This window comes from Lissotriton vulgaris, chromosome 3_1, assembly GCF_964263255.1.
Source record: "Lissotriton vulgaris chromosome 3_1, aLisVul1.2, whole genome shotgun sequence".
Lineage (NCBI taxonomy): Eukaryota > Metazoa > Chordata > Amphibia > Caudata > Salamandridae > Lissotriton > Lissotriton vulgaris.
The window spans coordinates 1,815,536,379-1,815,560,450 of record NC_141689.1 but is presented as its reverse complement, the minus strand read 5'-3'; the positions used below and the strand labels follow the sequence as shown (position 1 = coordinate 1,815,560,450).

At 43.0% G+C, this 24,072-nt stretch overlaps 1 protein-coding gene across 2 annotated transcripts in view; it reads left to right on the top strand.

Annotated features, from left to right (window-relative positions):
- ZNF827 (zinc finger protein 827) overlaps nucleotides 1–24,072 on the top strand; it is a 578,049-nt gene that overhangs the window by 544,410 nt on the left and 9,567 nt on the right. For both annotated transcript variants that reach the window (XM_086962262.1, XM_086962263.1), the window contains exons 11-13: nucleotides 12,794–12,960; nucleotides 19,933–20,124; nucleotides 20,223–20,400. In XM_086962262.1, coding sequence (XP_086818388.1) covers nucleotides 12,794–12,960; nucleotides 19,933–20,124; nucleotides 20,223–20,400 — 537 coding nt within the window. The remainder of the gene's footprint in view (nucleotides 1–12,793; nucleotides 12,961–19,932; nucleotides 20,125–20,222; nucleotides 20,401–24,072) is intronic.

The following is a 24,072-nucleotide window of genomic DNA, read 5'->3' as shown; positions in this document are numbered from 1 at the left end:
TATATATTGCCTAATATATTTTTATATTTTAGCACTCTGCCTATGGGCCTACAAGGCATACTTTAGGGGTGACTTAGGAATATAGAAAATAGGCTTTTTCTTACATGTCAAATACATTTCCTTGCCAAGTGTCCCTGCAGTGCATTTCAACTGCAGCCTAGCCAGGGCACAGTGGTACTACTGGCAGAAACATATTCTGGTCATATATGTTTGTGGTGTAAATTCACAATGCAGCCCACATATACCATTTACATTTTCATGTCATAGGTGCATTAATGGCACCATTTGCAAGTGTCTTATTGGGAAGTTAAATAGGTCAAATATGGAGTTGAAATGTACAGCACACATTTAAGACGTGGCGGCATCTCTGTACCAATTTCTCTTGTTGTTGATTTACCAGGCCAACTTAGAATGTCACTGCTTTTCAGTAGCTGGCATTTATGGCAGTTTGTGCATCAATATAACATCGCATACACATGAACCTAGGGCAATTGCCTCTTTCAGAAATACGAAAACAACTACCTTGCTCTGTTGGTGTTGCTGAGCAGCTCAGTAGTTTACTTTTTAGGTCTCGCTGAACCAACGTGCATGCGTAGTTCAGCGAGAGTATAGTAAGGGACTTTCAAAAATGCTCCCAGTCAGGCGGATCGCGCACAGTGCATGTGCGCCCGGCGCGCACACCATTTGTCCGCCTCATTAAGCCCCGAGATCACTTTCGCCGGCAATCACCTTAGCAGCGCCCCTTTGATGTTCTCCTGCAAAGAACATCAAACATCAAAGAACATGTGTCACTTTCGCCTGCGAAAACTTTAGCAGCGCCCCTTTGATGTTCTCGGTCAAAGAACATTAAACATCAAAGAACATGTGTCACTTTCACCTGCGAAAACTTTAGCAGCGCCCCTTTGATGTTCTCGGTCAAAGAACATCAAACATCAAAAAACGTTGTGTTAATGCTTTGCTGCGCTGTTTGCCTTACAATGTGCTTTCTCTTTCCACAAACTCGATGTTTGTGGTACTTTATTTTGAGATGCTTTTAGTATTAATGTCACACAAACATCCCCCCCCACACACATACAACCCCCCCACACACACACAACCCCACACACAACCACACAACCCCACACACACACAACCCCACACACACAACCCTGCACACACGCAACCACAACCCCACACACACACACACAATCCCCCACACACACAACCACACAACCCCCCCACACGCACAACCTCCCACACACAACCCCCCCACACACACACAACCCCACACACACACAACCACACCACACACACAACTCCCTCACACACACACAAACCCACAACTACACAACCCCACACACACAACCCCACCCCACACACACACACACAACCCCTCACACACCACACAACCCCACACATACACAACCCCACACACACAGCCCCACACACACAACCTCCCACACACACACAACCACAACCCCAACCCCCCACACAACCCCTCACCACACAACCCCCCCACACACACAACCACAACCCCACACATGCACCAACACAACCCCACACACACACAGAACCCCTCCACACACACACAACCCCCCACACACACAACCACACACACACAACCACAACCACACACACACAAAATCACACACACACGACCACACACACGACCACACACACAACCATCTATCTATTTATCTATCTATCTATCTATCTATCTATCTATCTATCTATCTATCTATCTATCTATCTATCGCCCTCACTCTCTCTATCTATCGCCCTCACTCTGTCTGTCTGTCTATCTATCTATCTATCTATCTATCTATCTATCTATCTATTTATCTATCTATCTATCTATCTATCTATCTATCTATCTATCTATCTATCTATCTATCTTTCTCACTCTATCTGTCTATCGCCCTCACTCTATCTATCTATTGCCCTCACTCTATCTATCTATCTATCTATTGCCCTCACTCTATCTATCTATCTATTGCCCTCACTCTATCTATCCATTGCCCTCACTCTATCTATCACCCTCACTCTATCTATCTATCTATCTATCTATCTATCTATCTATCTATCTATCTATCTATCTATCTATCTATCTTTCTATCGCCCTCACTCTATCTATCGCCCTCACTCTATCTATCACCCTCACTCTATCGCCCTCACTCTATCTATCTATCACCCTCACTCTATCTATCACCCTCACTCTATCTATCACCCTCACTCTATCTATCTATCTATCTATCTATCTATCTATCTATCTATCTATCTATCTATTGCCCTCACTCTATCTATCTATTGACCTCACTCTATCTATCGCCCTCACTCTATCTATCTACCTATCTATCTATCTATCTATCTATCTATCTATCTATCTATCTATCTATCTATCTATCTATCTATCTATCTATCTATCTATTTATCTATCTATCTATCTTTCTATCGCCCTCACTCTATCTATCGCCCCCACTCTATCTATCACCCTCACTCTATCGCCCTCACTCTATCTATCTATCGCCCTCACTCTATCTTATCTATCGCCCTCACTCTATCTATCTATCTATCTATCTATCTATCTATCTATCTATCTATCTATCTATCGGCATCACTCTGTCTATCTATGTATCTACCTATCGCTTTCACTCTATCTATCGCCCTCACTCTATCTATCGCCCTCACTCTATCTCCCTCACTCTATCTATCGCCCTCACTCTATCTATCGCCCTCACTCTATCGCCCTCACTCTATCTATCTATCGCCCTCACTCTATCTATCTATCTATCGCCATCACTCTATCGCCCTCACTCTATCTATCTATTGCCCTCACTCTATCTATCGCCCTCACTCTATCTATCTATCTATCAATCTATCTATCTATCTATCTATCTATCTATCTATCTATCTATCTATCTTTCTATCGCCCTCACTCTATCTATCGCCCTCACTCTATCTATCACCCTCACTCTATCTATCGCCCTCACTCTAGCTATCTATTGCCCTCACTCTAATTATCTCCCTCACTCTATCGCCCTCACTCTATCTATCTATCGCCCTCACTCTATCTATCTATCTATCTATCTATCTATCTATCTATCTATCTATCTATCTATCTATCTATCTATCTATCTATCGCCCTCACTCTATCTATTGCCCTCACTCTGTCTATTGCCCTCACTCTATCTATCTATCACCCTCACTCTATCTATCGCCCTCACTCTATCTATCTATCGCCCTCACTCTATCTATCTATCTATCTATCTATATATCTATCTATCTATCTATCTATCTATCTATCTATCTATCTATCTATCTAACTATTTATCGGCTTCACTCTATCTATCTATCTATCTATCTATTGCCCTCACTCTATCTAAATATCGCCCTCACTCTATCTATCTATCTATAGCACTCACTCTATCTATCGCCTCACTCTCTCTATCGCATCACCACAGCATCACTCAGCACCCCCACAGCATCAGTCAGGGGCATCAAAACATCACTATGCGCTACCGCAGCATCACTGAATGCTACAGCATCACTCGTCGCCACCACAACATCACTCAGCGCCACCAGAGCATTAACAACCATTCAACAACAACTGGTTCAAATATGTTCTCTCAATGTTTCAAGCTTTATTACAAATGTCACAAAAAGATGTTAATATTTCACTTAGGTTCTTGGATTTTCGTCACAATAAAATACAATGAACATAATCTTCATAAAAGTTATTTACAAACGTTTAAGCTATTGCCATTATAAATTACAATAACTTTTATTTAAGTATTAATTATTTAAAAAAATCAAAAGCCATTGTTATTTGTAATATCAATACATCTAAGTCACGTAAATACAACACATATTACAGTACAAATGCTATAGGTGTCACATTTGCGAAAGTTATAACTATTGGCATTGTAAATAACAAAGCTACTAATTTCACTATTTTCAAAACCAACATATAAATAAAAAAATTGTAATTTACACAATAACAATAGCTCAAACTTTCCTAATGCGAGACCTGTTGCGTTGCAAATGCTTGTTTCTTTTAGTGAGTGCTCAGAGAATCTTTGGAATCGTTGTGTGATTGTGTCTTTTTTTTTAGGAAAAACATTTTTTATTTTCTCAAACACATGATTGTGAAAAAATATTGATGTTCAGACTGTTTCAGTATTTATCATCTCCACTATAATGTTCAGCATTTACTTTCCCTCGCAGATGAGTGTAGATTGAAAAGTATATACCCTCCCTTTCCGCATACACACAGTGCAGAGGTGAATTTAGACTTCAGTTTGACTTCAATGAATGTATCGTCTGAGATTTCTAAAAAAATCTTTTAAAGTGGGATTTGGGCAAGGTCTGGTATCCCCCCCCTTCACAACACTGGTGGTTACCTATGAAGCTTTGGCTCATGGCTAACGTAACATTTACAAACCTGCACTTCCTAAAGATAGCGCGAGAGCCTGGCCTCCACGTGTAACGGTCCAGCCTGTCATTGAAAGTGGTCCAGAGCTTACAAACAGCTCCTGGGGTACAGTAAGATATCCATTAACATAAAACTAGCCCTTAGAAATGGCCTTGGCAACACTGTGCTGCCTCTTATTGCCCCACAGGACTATAAGAGGTGATGGGAAGCATCTGGAACCTGTAGTTGTTAATTATCTCTCTAATTATTTTACATAATAATGGCATCCAAGGGATATTTGCAGTGTGGAACTGTTCTTAATCAGGTTGCCGCTGTGGTACATTGGAAAGGTAGCACAAATGGCCAAGTGTTTGAATCAAGAAGAAAGCAACGGTTTAATTTTGCTACAGTAATTGATAGAGAAAGTTATTTTAGATTGTTCATCAGGCACAAAACACAGTGCATTTAAATGTATCCAGTCTTTTTTGCACTAAATATGCCACTAGATTATATCCATGATAACCGGTTCCGTCTATACTTCTGTTTTCCTTACTGGATGGAAGATACCGTCTCCTGTGCTGCAGGTGGGGAGGAGGGGGGGGGGGGGGCTTGGGCTCCAGAATATAGATCTACGTCATCCCAGTGTTTTTCAGATGTTTACCTGTAGCCTTTACCTCTCCAGAACTGCTTAAAGTTGTTGGAGGTGGGTAGCGTCTTTTCTTCCATTTTTTTCTCCTTAAGTTTTGATGAGGTGATTATTATATATTTTTTACATTTAAACATCTTGCTCTGGTAACTACTTAGCAATTGTTTGGCTAGTTTGTATTAAAGAAAATATACATTCTTTTTCTACCAACATTTTATTTTAAGGCAGACTGATTAAGCAAAACCGTTTTCGGTTTGTGGTCCTTTTTCATATTAGGCTGTCCACAATTTATGAACTGCAATCAGATTCTGAAATAGGATGTGACATTAGAGAAGGGCATAACATGTAGATTTATTGCAGCCCAAGAGCCAAATATAGTGTTGTATCTTATTTTTCTGGAAATAAAAAAAAACATCCAGTGTTACATTTTAAATTGCAACACCAGGGACGGCCTAAATAAGAACATTGTTTACAAACTGTTTAAAATAATATAGATCAAAATAATGTTTGATTGATCAGTCTATAAAAAGATATATATTTACTGTTGTAATTAATCCCCAGTGTCAGAATTAACAAGTGATAGCATTCCAGTCTGGTGACTGTTAATAGTTCTTGAAGCCCATTCAGACATAAACAACAAAGGATCATTCTGGAATACCTTTTGTTGGTGATTAATACAGGTGTAGAAATGGGTAAAGGGAACTGTTCTTTTTACCAACCCTCGATACCCTCTTCATTGTTTTTATGCCATGATTTGTTTATGTTTTGGAGCGGGCGACACGCTATTTTTAGTACCGGATTCCTCCTGTACACGTCTTCCAGGCTTCAAATCCCCCTAAAAGGGCTATTTTGTTTGTTTGAATACCATTTGGCAATTTACTTTTTTGTTTGTAGTTTTTCGTTATCAGAACTCCTGTGATTCTCGAGTCCATTAGATAAAACCTGTTTACCCAATCCATGTTATGCATAACCACCACTAAACGCTTTGTGCAGCGCTGGTATTTGCCCCTCGAGTTTTTGATTGGTAGCATTTGGCGCATGCGCGCAAGTTACCAGTTCGCGCACCCCATGCAGTTTAAAACGTACAGGATGTGCGCATAATAACTCTCTATTCCGAAGTTTAATAATTGTGCTCCGGTTAATTACCACACTCCGGGCAAACGATAATTAGCATGTGAGCAGTTCCTAACTGCGATGTGCACACAACTTATGAACCTGCCCTAAATATTTGCTTGGAGGTGGTGAGAACTGACCTACTTGCAGTCCGATAAATTGTTTTCATTTTAACACAATTTCATTTATAACCCGTTATTTCATTTTTACTTTTATTGTTAATAATTTCTGCACTTCATGTGTCCATACCAACATTTTTCATTTTGAAAAGCTTCTCTTTTCCTTAACCTTGATCTTTGTGCGCTGTCTCTAGCTACAGGTACAGGACATAACGCCTTATAGAATTCACATTGTGGCTTATTTCTGTATGCATCCCGTGTCGACTTTGTTCAAGTACTATTTTATTTTCCCATCAGAAATAGGAAGAAATGATGATCCTAGTAAGCATGTCTATAAGGTGTTTCACTTGTTATCACTTCAGAACATTTGTTTTGGATGCGATGGAGTTAAAGGTAAGGTCTAAGGTAGACCAAGTCTTTCTGAAACAAGGAATGCAGCAAAGTCTCTGACGAGCTTTGAATATGTCTAAAAGACTTTCATGTCAGAGTCATCACATATTTCTAATAAGAAAAGCTCATGTGCCCGCTGTCTTAAGTGCCCAGCTTCTTGTGGTCTATATCTCACTCCGAGGAGTGATCTAAAGGCCACAGGACTGGGAGAAAATTTGACACACTATGATGAGAATTTCTAAAGTAAACCCCAGTTGTCGGTGCTTAATTTGAGCCTCTGATTGTCAGCGGGGGCCACCAGCACTTATTTTTTTGGACCATAACTTATTTAGCAAGTGTAAGAGAGGGAAAAAACACACAGATCGGAAAGACAGAAGAAGAGAAAGATGGCAAAACCATCACAAAGGGGAAGGCAGGAACCAGCAAAAGTGAGAAGAAGGGTCAGAGAATGTCTGCTAGTGGATTAAAGTCTACCAGACTTGATGCTCGGCCGCCGATGTTTAATTTTACTGGCTGCCTGCTTATGATCAGACTGCGACGACTGGCACTCTTTCTTTCGCAAATTAAGCGCTGGTTGTGTTACATTGTAATTTTGCAAAACACACAAGATGATGGACGGAATGTTGCACAATGGCAAAACATTCACCCCCAGTTACAGATCTGGGTTTAATCCATCGTTATTTTGCTCACCAAGCCACCCCAGTTCAGACATGGCCATATGAAAATCAGTCTTGTCCCTGTGCCTCATGGAAACAGTCCAGCCCGAACTGCCAAGCCATGTCTTCCCTGGACCGGAATAAGACCGTTAAGTAGTGTGGCTCACTGGTTAGAGGCGGCAGACCCGAAAGCAGAGGACGGCCCGGGACCAGGGTTCGATTCCCGACGCAGCAGGTTTCTGGACCAGGGTCAGCGGACTCGATAATTCTCTCGCCTCGGTGCCCACTCTGATCAGCGATCACACTCGGCAACTCTGGGCATTAGCTTGCCTCATCTTCACTAACGGCCCCACCAGACCGCCGGGGATGCCTGGTCTCACCCTGGAGATGCCCATTAAGGGACCATCTCTCAGGGAAGCCAGGAAGGGTTTCGCAGCGGTCGAAGCGCCTTGGGACCCTACGGGTAAGTAGTGCGCTATAGAAATGCCTATACATTTACATACATTTACATACATTTCTGGCTATCAGCCGTCTTCAGCCTGGATAGCTTGACTCCAGTGGCTTAGTGAGCACGGGACCGACGTCTGGGCATACCCTTCCCATATAGGGTGAACAGTAAAACACACAAGATGATGGACGGAATGTTGCACAATGGCAAAACATTCATCCCCCAGTCACAGATCTGGGTTTAATCCATCGTTATTTTGCTCACCAAGCCACCCCAGTTCAGACATGGCCATATGCAAATCAGTCTTGATCCTGTGCCTCATGGGGACAGTCCAGCCCGAACTGCCAAGCCATGTCTTCCTTGGACCGGAATCAAGCATCCTAGGACTTGTTTCTGGCTATCAGCCGTCTTCAGCCAGGATAGCTTGACTCCAGTGGCTTAGTGAGCACGGGACCCACGTCTGGGCATACCCTTCCCACATAGTGTGAACAGCAAAACACACAATATGATGGACGGAATGTTGCACAATGGCAAAACATTCACCCCCAGTTACAGATCTGGTTTTAATCCATCGTTATTTTGCTCACCAAGCCACCCCAGTGTAGACATGGCCATATGCAAATCATCCTTGACCCTGTGCCTCATGGGAACAGTCCAGCCGAAGTGCCAAACCATGTCTTCCCTGGACAGGAATCAAGCATCCTAGAACCGGTTTCTGGCTATCAGCCGTCTTCAGCCAGGATAGCTTGATCCAGTGGCGTAGTAATTCTGTGCAGGTCAGTTTAAAAAACTTGAGGATGAATGGTATGGTTCTGTACTGTGACCATATTAAAGGTTCAAGGTGATAGCTTTATCCTTGGGAAGAGGAGTGAACAATGGCGTAGGTAGGACTTGAGCCCTATTACAAACCAAAAATGTGGGATCCCTGCAAAAGGATGGAACAGATATGACAATATGGGCACAGTGAAGTGTGAGATCTCTATACCTGACTGTCATTAGCATTTTTCAAGCAGCAATTCGGGACCGACAAAGGGTCAGCCAGGCTTAGAAACTTCCTTACCTACAGTCTCAAAAATTGTAGGGCCATCCCTACTTTAAGAAATTGGGTTGTTAGTTGAGGTGGATGACTACCCACCTAAAGAAACAAACACAATCCTTGTCACAGTGAACTACTAAAGTCACAAAGTTAAACTGAACTTAACCCCCTGGTAGCTTTGGCACAGAGCAGCCTCATTTTGTTAATAAATAAAATGACACCTAACATCATAAAAATATACATTGTTTAATTATTAAATAAAATAGTGGCAGAAAGCGTTCAGTGCTAACCATGGTCAACTGGTCATTGTAGACAGGGACCTGGGCACAATTTGAGGCCGACCACGAGGGAGCATGGGTCGGATATGGGGACCAGGTTTGACCCGGTTGAAGGATTTACTTAGAAACGTAGTCTCAAAAATGGAAATCCAAAGTCTTCAGTGGGGCAAGGCAGCAGGCTGTAGCCGTGGAGGGCTCCATGAGGTTGGAGACCTGTTGAATGTGGTCTCAGTGAAGCCACTATTTCTTTTGCTGAATGATCTGAGCAGGAAAAATTTGAATTTAGAAGTCTTTGGAGCCAAAAATCATTCTAAGACCCCCGTTTTGAGTGGTGGTAGAAGAAGTACAGCCAGACACAGCCAAGGGTTTTAGGACCTCATTAACAGACCTTATGGGTCAGTACGGAATCCAGCAGAAGCCATGAGGCAGGGTTCAGGTCAGGTCAAGTTAGAACTGGTCAGCTGGAAGTCTTCAGGAAATTACTCTTGTAGCTTGCTGTGCCCCCTTAACCTGAACAGGATGTTAGCCTTATGACACTTGGAGTCCACTATTTTATCCTAGTTACAAGAGAGAGCAAGGCCAGCCCTTCAGAGCTTCTTTCAGGTCTTAGACAGCATGTTCAGTCCTCTTCTTAGCTTCCTCAGATCCTGTAGTGTTCTGATGAGGGTACAAGGATGCCAGATTTGTGCCTGGCAACAGCTTTTGTGCGGGGGGGGGACTCCTGCCTCCTCCCTAACCAATAGGATAAAGGTTCCTAGGGGTTCCCTACCCACTTTTGGGTAGGATAACCCTACTGCAAACAATCCCTCAGGGCCCCTCTCTTCCTAAATCCAACAGTTAAAACGTTCTCTATTTGCGCAGAGCTTGAGTGCCCACCACAGAGGTGTGACCAGAGAAATAAGCACACTTTGGTCACTCCAAACCAGTTCTCTGGGCAGCTCCCTCCCCACTTGCATAGGATCCTGCCTAACTGGCAGGAGAAACGAAGAGGCCTGTCGAGGAGTCATATGACATCTGCTTGTGACAGGGTAGGGCCCTTTGTAGTAAATTACGCTCCTGGACACTGCTCAAATGGTTTTTCTGGCACAGGAACAGAAACACATCCCCACACGCAGACCTTTGTCCTTGCTCTGGAAGCAGTTGTCCCTCCTATTTCAGTGTAGAGCACTCAGGGCTGCAGCTTTAGGCTAATGCAAATTAGCCCCCAGAGTATTTAGGCAGTGAAAATGTAATGTTCTAAAATTAACTTTTCCTTAACATTTATTAACAATATGACTTCACTAGTGAATTGGGCATTTAATAAATAACAGAAAGAGCACAAGAATTATATTTCTAGGTGTTTCCTAGTCAAACATGGCATTATTAAATGTTTAAAGTGCATCCCTGTGTTTCTCTATGGAACAGCCAGACTTGCTAGAGTGATAGTAACTTGTAGGTGCTAGTCATTGTAAGGGCATGTTCTACTTTTGCTTAATGGCGACTTATTAATATTTAAAAGAAAGGTTTAGACCTATCAAAAGGGTTTAATTTGTTAGGTTGAATTCAAGTTTTTTAACTGCTCCATTCAGGCTACAATGATAGGCTCGTAGTCATGTTTGCACTACCACTGTAGTGGGTGGCACAATAGGTGCTGCAGTCCACTTAACTTACAGGTTCTGGGTGTACCTTGTACCATATACTTAGAACTTATAGTTAAGTTAAATAAACCAATTAGGGTTATACCAATTCAACCAAAAGGGAGAGCACATGCACTTTACTACCTGTTAGCAGGGGTAAAGTGCACAGGGTTCTACACCCAGCAATTACAGATAGGGCAAACAATTAGAGGTTCGCCCCACAAATGATAATTTCCTTCGGCTTATCTTTACCAAACAGCATTAGTCAGAGAGAAGCTATTTAGCACCCCATTGCTAACACAGTTAATAACATTGGTTAAAGTAGTAGTATAACTTCCTCACTTCATTGTCTGGGCCTTCACCCTCCAGGCACAGGAATGTAGACAACACATTTCCACTGTCTGGGAAGCTTTTCTCACTCTTATCTTGTGCCATGCCACAACCAGGAGCACCAAAAATGAATGCCACTTTGCTTTTTTCCTATCTATGCGGCCAGCCATTACTTTACGCTTCCAGCAATTGAGCTGATCAGCTGTTCTTGCTAAAGCACTGGTCTACTGGTAGCCTTTCAGGGGGCACAAGGTTTGCATGATTCTATTGATAAACAAGGGTACCTTATAAAGTACTGTCTCACATGCAAATAACTTTTTCTTTTACAGGTTTGTATTCATTCTCAAAGCCTCCTCTGTATGTACAGGAAACTTGACCTTGTCTTATAAATTAGAAATGTTGCATGTCCTTTTCTTACTTTTATTTTTCTCAGTCAAAACCATGCTTTCCTTATTCTCTGTTTTTGCATTTTTGCAAATTGCCCACTGCTCAGTTTAAAGATATCACCTTAACAACAACTAATCTCGGGTTTCTCACATATTATTACTGCCAACCATGTGCATTCATTGGCGTAACCCTTCTACCACAAAGGATCACAAATAAATCTTATTAATTTAATCCACCTCATAAAAACTGGAGTAAATGCACAGAATGTTGAGAATTATTACCTTATGGGCACAAGACTAATCCCAACAGTATCTAACTAGGGGAAAAAAGAATCTTGGATTCTGTAGCCGAGGGCTGCCCGGCGTAAAGCGCATTAATGCCTCGTCAAGGGTAGTAAAGGCTATATAAATACAATTATAATACAATATATAATCCTGCTGGCCTATTATAATACTGAAACCATAGCACTAAGTAGTCAGGCAGTCGATCATAGCTCATATAAACTGCCTAATGATTCCTTTATACTAGTTGATATTCTTACACTCAAGTAAGACGGCGTTGTTATGGGTCCTGTCCCTTGCCCAGTATTGTATTAGTCTACAGCATTAAATTAACCATCACCAACTAAATAGGCATAGAATAACTGAAGAAATATGCTACATGCCAATCGCCCACAGAGGACTTTAATTTATTCCACCACTGCAGGTCCCGCCAAGTTATACACTATAACCTCTTCCTGACACCTCTCAATGACAATCAGATATGGGATGATAGTATGGGACGAAATTAACAAGTCTATCCCATCAGATCTATCCATCATTTCTCTCTCCTACCTATGCCTGATCAGGACCTTAAACTTTAAACAAAATATCTCTGAATGGACAACCCAGTGAAGTAGCCAGCTAAGAGGACTCTGATTGTAAGAAATACCATAAAGGGTCTTGCTGAGCTTCTAAATAGTGCCAGTTTACTTAAAACCATAAACTGTGTGCCTCTTTCACACACTTCTTCATGCATCATTCATTACACTACTAAGCCCTGCATCTTATTCATGGTCCTCAAGCACAACATAGGATCAAATTAAGGACAACATGCTTCCAGCCTCAAACCTTACACATGGTAGCGTGCTACCCATGTAGGCAAGCACTTCAGCTCTTTGCATAGGGATAGTAAGCACTATGTCATTTTGCAATATAATACAATACCACAAAGAGGCATGCATGGATACCTTCCACAGAACACTGCTGTACTACCACAGCTGTGGCATTCCCCAGAAAGGAGTTGCAGTCTTTTTGTCCTTCCCAGCACCCTAAACTACACCGCGTTGTCATCACACTGCTTGCTTATTTTATCTTCCTGATGTATTGTCTTCTCCTTCCCACAGTTGTCACGTGTGTGGATTTGAAACCGAGCTGAACGCCCAGTTTGTCAGTCACATGTCCCTCCACGTGGACAAGGAGCAGTGGATGTTCTCAATCTGCTGTGGCACCTGTGATTTCATCACCATGGAAGAGACTGATATGAGGAACCACGTGCTGAACAAGCACTCGGGTAAGGGCGCGGTGACTTGATCATGAAATCTTCAATTGGTTACTCGGGCCACACCCAACCAACCATCCGCCAATTACAACCTGCCATCTATATCACTGGATCTTGCACAATGCAGACCCAGGATAGGATTTTGGCAACACTATGATCATGTGTAATTTCTTGGTAATTGTAGTTCAAAAAGGGCTAGTCTGTAGGGGACGTTAGCAATCATCTAGATTCATTAAAATCAGTAGATTTTCAACAGTTTATGGAAGTAAAACCAGTTTCATCTTCAGCCATAATTCAAAGCAAGCATTCACTGTATTGACTCGTTCCACAATATGCATAGACCACATTTTCATATTTGAGATCAGTTTTGTAGCAAACTTTGAACATATTTGATTTGAAATCACTAAGGTTTCAGAGCGTAGGTATTCCATTTCATAACGTTTGATTAAGAAAAAAATCTTCAGGCAATAATCGATTTGAACCTACAGTAAATTCTGCCAATTTTATCTTACATTTCCGTCAATAATTTCCATATGGCTGCTCTTGTTTGCATCCAGTCTACCGGGAAAGTGTAACCCACAGTTTCAGTCAATCAAAATTATTTCAGTAATGATCAGTGGTCTTAACAATCTTGATTTCACACAGAAGTTAGGTTTTATTGACAGAGTAAGAATTGGTTCAAGAATGAACGGCAAAGAACTTCTGCTTGCTGGTGTTTTGCTGGCCTCTGAAAAGAGTGCTGGCTTTCTAATTTAAATGCCCACTTTTTGATTCCCTGCGTTTTTGGACGGTGCCTTCGCTCCGCCCAGTTTTTATTTACTTATGCTTCAAATTGTACCCGATGCTAGAATGAGGTGCTGATGGAGGCCATTAACGCCTTTTGCGCGCATAGTCGTGGTGCCATTGTTATTAATGGATGGTGAAGGGCTGCAGCCTGGATGTGCTTTGCTGTATTGTCATTGGAGTTTTTTTGCAGTTTACTTCAATTTAATCTAAATAAATTCACTTTGATTTCCTTGTCATTTTGGCTGCCTGCCTGGACCCAGCCACTGATTCATCTACTTGTAAATCATGTTTCCTTGCGTTTGCCAGACGGTGACTAAAAGCCCCTACCCTTGATCTGCTTGTTGTGCATCTCTTGCAGGAGTCCCCATGTGACCCTGACGTTGGCCCCAGAGCCGACTCCGGTGCACTCAGACATTGCATCTGCAGCACTGGGAAACCACAAAGGACTGAAACAAGCCTGTGCTGCTGCATAGAGCTACAGTTCAAGAGTTATATTTTGCTTTAATTAAATTTCATTCTTTTTGGGGTTTTTTTCTATGTCACTTTGTGTGGTGGTCTGCCCCTATACTGCCTAAGGTCTTATTTGCTTTTGATTTATGAACGCATTTTTGGATTGCTGTTCATTTCTAAGGGGTTGCCTAGGTGACACCCCCTTAGGATATTATCTTGAGTGCAGTCACCAGGGGCCGTATATTTTGGCATTCCATTGACATGAAAAAGACGATCCCTTTATTTTCTGTCTGTGCCAAGTATGGGCACACGCTTTAGAAAGCTATTACAACCCCCACCCACCCTTCCTCCAACAGTGGCAGACACCTACATTGCAGGGCAGCCCCTTTAGCACTCTACTGGCAGGTTACCTCCCACAGACTCTCTATGGAGCCTGTTGCAGCCTGCTGCTGTATGGTCGCATGTTCATCTTGGCCTACAGATTCCTTTAACTGACACTTCCTGGCTCTAAGGGTTATTTAATTACATGTTCTTCAACAATTGCTCAGTTTCTGGTAAAACACGGATTTTGCACAGACTCGAGCACTGATCTCATTATTATAAATGGAGATGGTTGACCAACAATGCCAGTCCTTAGTTATCCTAGGCCACCATCAACCACATTTCACAGTTGAAGAGGAAATAGATGTAAAATATTATCAACATTATAAAACAATTTATTCTTTCAGCTGCATTTCTCATCACCTTTCTTGTAAGTTCTGGGCTTTGGGATGGAATGTCCTAATGAACATTAAACATGTGGCTTGAATTACCCTGCTTGACCTTTCGCAGACCTTACCACTTCCACCTATCAGATCAGCATGGATGACAGTACATTGGGGGTTTTGCAGGGTTTGTCCTTGTTGCCAGTATTGTCTGTCTAAGCTCCCTACATTAATTGATCTTTTCATTGCACTGTAGGGCATTGGCGAATGTCCGCCCTGCCTGGAAGCTGGAGACGCAGCCCGCTCCTCCCTAATAGACTGACTTCTGTGGTCCTTTCCAAATCACACACGTCGAAAGACTTATTAATTATCCTCAGATGGCCAGCTTGCAGTGGCCCACCGCCCAGCGACTATACCCTGATAATTGAGCTATTGGCTGTATTGCACGTTCCAACACTTTGGTATTTACAACTCACTCTGATGACCTATCTCTTCCTGGGTCCTTACAACCCACTTATAGACGTCAGCCCCAGCATTCAATTACAGTTCGCCTACGGTTTTACCGCCTGAACACCTTAATTGTGTCTACAATACTCTTCTACTCTTTCACTGGCATGCTTTCGGTCTCAAAAATTCAGCTTGCTCACATATGCTATGTCCTGAAGATGATCTCTAGTCACTGAGATCGAAACGTCGTCGACCCCCTACAACATGAACTCCTTGCATTTTGTATAAACTGTTCACGAGGAGTTCTTATGTGTTGTTAATGCGATGTATATATATTTTTTAAAGTCACCCTCACTTATCACATCACGCTTGTTGTCACTTTTTTATGTGAGTACCTGAACAATTTTTTGTTAAAAATAAATCATATAGCTTTTTTTAATTTAATCCTGTCCCTGTGCATACATTTCATTGCTCCCTCTAGCATTAATTGCCTATCCCAAAAATCTGACCTTTTTTTCTCATTCTTGACACAAATTCCTATGTCTGGTACATAAGCCCTTCAATGGCAGGAAAATGTCAGACATTACTAAGCTTCTGTACCCTACATTCTGTCCACATCACCTCACTCCGAGAATCTGTTACTGCTCCAGATTCCACAGAGCTCAAGAGATTGTGGCGTTCAGATAAGTAGGTGCAAGGGTGCCTGTGTTGGCACTAGGCAGCTAAAAGGGAACCAGCGCTGGGGAAATGACAGAAAGGTGTGGTATTGACTCAAATACTGTGTATTTTTACCCTTTCCCAGCCGCGCAGTGCAGCGCAGCCTGGTGACTTGCTGCGCGACTTGGCCATTAATATGCCCCAAGTGCACATCCCTTTGACCAGTTGCTGTTCCCTCCGTCAGCTTAGGAAGCCTGTGAAGAGCCTTACAGTAAAGGCATTTAGCATGTGGGCCTTTGACTCCGAGAAAGACATGGGAGTGTAATCGGAAGAAAAAGTCACAACCCCCTCCCCCCAATTTGACTTTTTGGGAGCCCGTATAGCCCGTTTCTGAGCCCAAAAAGAACTTTTGTGTTTCAACTTTTCACCATGTAGCCTCTGCAAGTGCTATGTTGGGCAAGGATGGTGGAGCTGAACTTGGAACCGATGCAATCATCCGTCTGTGACTTGAGGTTCCTAGGTAATGACATTTTGAAACTCCAGCACACAAATCATGAATATTGTGCCATGCTCCTCAAGGGAAATTTCATCCAGCCCAGTGGGTGTCACTCCTACTATAAAGTTGAGTATGGCCTCACGCTTTTCATTATGCTGACCCAGAAGTACTTTTACACAGTTTTGCGCCAATTGTGACGACCCATCTAATTTCTTGAAACTCTCCCTCCACCCGTCACCCAAGTAACTTTGAGACCAGTTGGAGGCACTTTTGGCCCCTGAGCTTTACTGGATGTGGTACATTAACCCTCCTATGCCCGAAGGTCCCAGAACACAGACACCAAAATGACTAGACACACTGTTTGCTTTTGCTCTTTTCCAAAAAGGGACTGCTTTCCAGTTTCAATTTGGAACTAAAGTTTTCTTTTGGATGATAGGTTTCTTGGATTTTGCAAAGACATCATGGTATTTGCTGAAGACCACTTGACTAGTAAAGCTTTAAGCAATTGCTGCAAGGAAAGAAGAAAATGGCCAAAAATGTATAGCACTTTAAGATAATTTGTAGCAATCCCTCTTGCACCTTCTCTTTACTGACGTGAACATGGGGAACACGATTTGTTGACAGCCTGCTCGGGTTGTGGAGAATGTGAAGGCTGGGGAGTCCTTGTGATTTCAACCATTAGGCTTATGTTGTTGTTGTTGAAGGCCCCATGTAATTGTCTTCATTAAAATGCATAAGTGCTAGAATAATGTTTGGGATCAAATCATGGCTTTTTCAAGGTCTAGGCAATTTTGTCTTTTAGTACTTATGTTAGTTTAAATGCTGCACATTTTCTATTGTAAACAAATAAGTAGACTTTTTTCTGAGGAGTGGCCTTCATGAAGTGTGACATTGCAAGTACTTATTACCTTCTAAAATGTGGCTTCACTGCTTGATTACCTAATCCTTGGAGAGTCAATTCCCGAAATAGCAATACTTAGCATTAGACTAGGCCTGGAAATGAAATTCCGCTTCCGCTTGCGGAGTTTGTGGAAATTTTTCACTCCGCGCAGAGCTCCGAAAAACTCTAGTGCGGCTCGCCAACGTTGAGTTGGCAAGTGTGAGCAAGGAAAATTGTACCCCAGACTATTTCACAAAAAGAATGCTCAACATGGACGGTCGTGGCAGGTCGCTACTGCTCGCATTGAAAAACCTTGCTCTCGAGTTGGGGAAGCTGCCGCTTAAATGGAACATTTATTTGAGCAGCAGAAAGAAACTGCGCTCTCTTGCAATGCATGTGGTGCCTTTCACACTGATTTTACAGTGTGGTACAAACACCTCGTGCTAAAAATCCTCGTGAGCAGTGTGACCTATCGCAATCCGCCGCCTGCTGAACTCTGCATAGCGCAGCAGAGTTTTTGGGGCACTTTGCGGAATTCCGCAGCGGTTCCAAGCAGTTCATTGCTACCTACATTAGTAAATGGCAGTTGCTCACCAGAGACCTCCACTGAAACTATTGGCTGGCCCAGCCCCTGAAAAAAGGCCTGACAACAGGAGTGCCGGTTGAGATCCCAGATTCTCTGTCCCATTTTTAGAATCATTGGTAGAACCTAAGTGCTCTGCCAGTCAGCTAGTGGTGCCTGGTCCTTTAACTACTTCATTGAAAGTGCAGTCACTTCTAGTGTTTGCTAATCATGGCACTCCGCTTGGGCAAGGTATTGATCCAAACCATCATGGACCGAATCAGTTCATTGCTCTGCAGCCCTCACAACTGTTGTTTCAACTTTTCCGCTAATCTGGTCAGACTGCAGGTCAGTGATTTTAAATTCCCGTTTATCTTGCACTCTGATTGACGGGACTGGGCTGATAGTTAACGTCACTCTATGTGTTCAGATCTTTCAAATATTGTATGCTTCCTTTAATAGCTGGCTAGAACCAGCTATGGATTTTGTGTCGCTCTCCACAAAAAAATATGTCCTTATTGTAAAGCTGATGGGTAGTTCTGTGAACCGGTGGCTCAGACATCTTGCACAAAACACTGAAAACTACTGGTATGAACCTCATAAAAAGCATCTTCAATGCCCCATATCTTATAAATTTACTATTTTATCTAGTCTTCAATTTCACTGCCAGAAATTCGCAGCATGAAAAATTCCAATTGGAAAAAGCTGCCCAGTTTATATTGTACCTGCTTCCATCCAGTTATCTGGTACTACATCAATCAGATTGTTCTTTGTTTGCCAAACGAGTCAAGAATCTTGACAATCTGTTTGTCCATTAAAGGTCATCAAAGTTGTATTTCAATTCCAGTTTTAACTTTTCATGAAATGAAAAGCAGGCCAGCACGTGTTTCGCGGCAATATCAGTTATATATGTCCCTTCATCAGGGCCAGTATATATTTGTATGCAGCCAAGTTCTCTTCATAATTACAAAATAATGATTTTTCGGCAGTCAGTATTGTCAAATGTGCAGTGGATCGATGATAAAAATTAGTTATGATCCAAGGATGTGTGGTGTTGTAGCGGCATGATGACCGCCAACAGCTGTCACAGCGTAGTCACCCTTTTATCGGGAATGAAACACATGCGAAATTATGTCTGATTTAAAAATAATCAGAATATTTCCAATTCTACATGCACGGCATTCCAGAAAAATCACTTTTCTAAATGTGACCTCCTGTAAAGAAGATCTCTTACTCTAGTCTTTCTGTGAAAAGCCAACGTGTAGCCAGCTGACAAAGTTCAGTGTGTCCCAAAATGTCAAATTAAATATTATTCTGTATTATTATTCATCTTTTTTATGTAGCTCTTATTGTTGATTCGTTTCAAGGCACTCTAAGTGACACGTGTCATTATTAGCCAACTCACTGGATATTTTCTGACCTAGGGAGGTTGAATGTTGGTGTTAACCCATCATAGTCCAAGACTGCGATAACTCCAGGATGAACTAGCATTTGCAGAAGGTGCATTAATCCACTCAGCCAACTCAATGAACCCGCTTCTATCTACTGGTGTCTGTCCATCGTTGTCTGTTTAAAGCCGTGGCTCGGTTTACCAGAGTTTAAACGTTTTCATCTTTCATAAGTAGTTTTAGTCAAACAGTGCGTGTGTCATTTGTGATGAGCAATTGCTATCTCATTTCTGTACTGTTTCTTTAAGGCCCTGTGGACTGGTCAGCAAACCGCGTCATTAATCCAGTGTCCCTCTTTTAAACAAAAGTATGCCTGTATTTTTTGAAAGTTTTACTTGATAGCTGAGAGTGCTTGTTACCATTGACTTTCTGTTGCCCCGTGTTTTCAGTAAAGATGAATTAATACATGTACAATGACCAACAAACTGCATCAGAATTAATTTGATGTCACTTCCTGTGGCGTCATTTAGTCAAAGAGTGTGTGATTTCACACCTGCTGTTCCTTTCGTTGTGTATTAGCTAGACGTGTGGATAATTGACGTTCACTTTTGCAGGTGAAGACAGGAAGACCCCAAGCACGTCAAACAGCCCTTCTTCGTCCTCTATGTCTGCACTTAGCGATTCTGCGAACAGCAAAGAAGATATGGATGTGACCCAGAACAGCCAGGACATCAGCAATTTACTAGTCATTTCCGTAGTGCCTGGTCCGCAGTCCTTCATGAACACAGAAGAGAAACCTGAGAAAGGTAAAGGAAACCAGTGCCAGCAACGCAGCCTGGATGTAGCATGTGACTTGTTGAAAAGTGGGTGGCCCTAACACGCGCTTATGCTCTCCCGTTTTCAGGGTTTGAATGTGTTTTCTGTAACTTTGTCTGCAAAACGAAAACCATGTTTGAGCGACATTTGCAGATTCACCTCATTACGCGGATGTTCGAATGTGACGTGTGCCACAAGTTCATGAAGACACCAGAGCAGCTAGTGGAGCACAAGAAGTGTCACACGGTCCCCACTGGTGGGCTCAAGTAAGGAAAGCAAGTACAAATCTTCTTCTTGTGTTGTTAATCGCCAATGAGGCTCTCACCATGTCAGTATGCAACCTCCCAGAATCTCTTGCGAAGTATGCAACCTCACAGAATCTCTTGCAAAGTATGAAACCTCCCAGAATCTTTTGCGGTGGCACATTTTTGGGTGAATTCTGGATAGTGGTTCCTTATTGTATCAAAACTTGATTTAGTGTTATAGGGAGAGCAAGCACTTGTTCTGGGAGTCAAAAATCTCTAAACACGCATCCGGTTTCCACAGCACCTGGTTTTGCCACCTGACAGTTGTTGTGATGTTGGTCAAGAAATGCCTTCTCTTGATCCTCACAACAATAATTCAGTGGTTCTGTTTGTTTCCTGGGGTGAGTTAGTATGCCTGTTATAAGGCCTCCTACAGTAACTCTTAAAGACCTCAGAAGTATCTGAAGAAGGTCCTCACCAATTTCAAATGTATATTGATCTTCTGCAGCCTCTCACATTTTTTGTGGAGTGATCAAGAAAGGGCATAGCAGCAAGTCTTCCTATTGGTAAACTTGAGGGCTTGTTAGGAGTTGCTGGAAGTCAGATTTTCAGTATTGTCTACAAACTAGATGGAAGGAGCAACCACCAGAGCTACAAGAGAGCCTGGGAAACTAACACTCCAGTCTTCTTCAACCTGATCATGCCTTGTCACCTTTGAGCACCAACCACTACTCCACTTATGGATTAAAATGGTCAGTCATTTACAATAGTTTACAATAGTTTTGACAACTTAACTACTGTGTATCAGTAGCATGATGTTACAGAGTCTATTGTGGCCTAGTGTTAGAACTGGGGTAGCGTGGTGCAGAGCGGGTGGGTCAAACTCCGGAGGAAATGTGTAAAGCATCCACGCAGTACACACAGGCGACACACAAGGCACACTACAAAAAGAGACCACACCCGTTTGGGTGAAAAACAGTATGTGTATTCTAAGATAAACACATCAGAAGGGAATCACAGGTGCAGATAAACTGTTCACAGGTGGACTATATACAGGGCAGCGCCAATCGGGCCACTGCCAGAACCATCATGAGTCCACGAATAAACGAAAGTCCATCAATAAATGTATAACAGCCAGGACCTTCTGGCTAGGTCATGACCTGGGCAACCTTGATAAAAGTATCAGGCCTAAACATAAGGCATCCTCCTTAGCATGAAGCCTAAACAAGGGGCCCAGAATAAAACATCAGGTCAGCATATAAACACATTGTGAGCAAACCTGGAAGAAAAACATTAGGCATATAACAGCAGGCATGAAAACTCTAGTACATTGTGCATAACCACATGGACATGAGACATACAATCATCAGCATAGATAATGGTGTGAGTCCACCCTCAGCATATAACATGTTATGCATCATATCAGCAGCAACATAAGTACATGGGGCATACATCTCATCCTGCATTAGGCCTAATCACATTAGCATAGGCATATACATAGTAGCATTTGGCAACTCCATAGGCAGGAAAACATTAGACCTAAACCTGAGTCATAGGGGCAATATCATTAGGCATAAACCTATTGGCAAATCCAACAGTCTGGGGCATAATCTGTAGGCCTCAAATTAGCATGGGCCACCCTGGGCATGAAGTAGGGGGCAGCAACATGAGCCAAAAACAACATTAACAGGACACCTGATGCAAATACACCTGGAATAGCTGCCCCAAAGTTGCAGATTTGCTTCTGGCGCTACTGCGCCTACGGAGCCCCTACTCGGGGGCTCTCAAATTACCAATGGCCCAAAATCAGCACTGCAAACCGGAGGGAAAAGCATTAGGTTTCATCCTAGATACAAATGCATTATGCAACAATATTATGCAAAAAATCATATTGGGCAATAGGCCTCACCAGCATTAACACAGTTCGCCCCAATAGGGGGCACAACACTCTGAAACTGACCCCAGGCCAACTGGCCTCTCTCCGGGGCTCAAATGCCCAATGTCCCGCAAAGTCAGGGCTGGCTGCAAAAACAGCAAAAGCAAAGTGCGCAAAGCACTGGGGCAGGGCAAGAGTATCTCTCACTCCTCTCTCTCTCCTCCTGAGGAGTACAATGCCCCCCAATACGTTGCAGCTGCCCACTGTCAACCAAGCAGGCAGGGGGGAATCCCACACTCCGGGATCCCCTCGTAGCGCTAGAGAATCCCGGCGCTGCAGGCGTCCGCTCCTCTTCTCCTGGGCACAGTTGTAGCACCTTGGCAGCAAGCAGAGCACAGTCAATGCAAATATGGCACTCTGGCAGTACCCCAATGCAGCACACATGCAGGGGAATTGGAATATAGCACCTTGACAGCACATCGCTGCAGGCGTCAGCTCCTCTTCCCCTGGCACCTTGAATATAGCGCTTGTGAGGCACTAGGTCCCACTAGAAGCTTCAGGGACAGAATTTAGTGTACCTCTTCTGGTAATCAGGATAACAGTACCCACCAGGCGCTGGAGTGCAGGCAGAGCAACACAGTCACTTCAAATATGGCGCGTCACCAGGCGCTAGGTGACTCACAGTTCCCGGGGTCCCACCCGTGGGAGTAGCGCCCACGCTCCTCACCTCATTGGAGTGCAGGCTGTCAAAGTATAGCGCTCACGAGGCGCTACGGCAGCAGAGCAGGCAGGCCAGGCTGGGCAAGATCAGCAGACAGTGGGCACTCCTCAGTACAGGACAGCAGCTCCTAGAAGCAGTCATCTGCCATAAAGTGGCACTCCTCCTGACACAGCAGTCTTCACTCCAGCAAAGGCTGTCACTGGACCTGTATCTAGCATAGGGGTACAGATGGGATCAGGGGCCAGCACACAGGCCAATGCGGCGGTACCTCCTGGCAGAGTGTTGGCTCTCATTCCAGTCCACCCTCAGTCTGAGCACATGGCATCTCTACTGCTCTACATATACACCTCTTCTCCCACCTACCAGAAAGGGCTGGAAGCTTCTAGAAGGTTCCAGCCTCACTGTCACTGGGGGAAGTGTAGATCACCTTGTCACTTCAAACACTAGACCGACAATCCACCTCAGTCAGGCAGCACAAGCAGACAGAAATGGCGTCCATTTTAAAAGTGACATTTTACAAAGGTGCATTTCTACAATGGTGAAAATGACTCTCCGCACGCCATTGCGCAGCGTGTATCACTGCATCTCGCACCACACATGGCTTATACATTTCCTACCATGGAGGAGATGTCCCCTAAAAGGGGGGGGGGGGGGTTCCTAATATACTTATGTAAGGCAGAAAGCACCAACACTTTGCACTGCTAACCAGCACGAAAGTGTCCAACGTCCTGAACCCACCAATTCAATTACAGCGAAAGGGCTAGGGGAAAAGCAAAAAGTCCAACACCTAGTTTTCACCCATACCTTCCCTGCTAAAGGTACACACATGAATGGAAGTTCAACAGCATGCTAGAGATAATGAAGACCAAAATAAAAATGGGCAAAGGCATTTGATGAACCAGTCAAAAACCAGCTATTAGTTCCAAATAATAATTGAGTCTTCCATTTAAGACTTAATGCTTATAATTTGGCGTTTCAATCTTAACTGTGCAACTTGAATCTCATAGAGATGATTTGCATATTTGTATACTATTTAAATAAGTTCATTCATACTTTGATATACCTTATTTAGCTTGGTTCTTAAAATACTCCACTT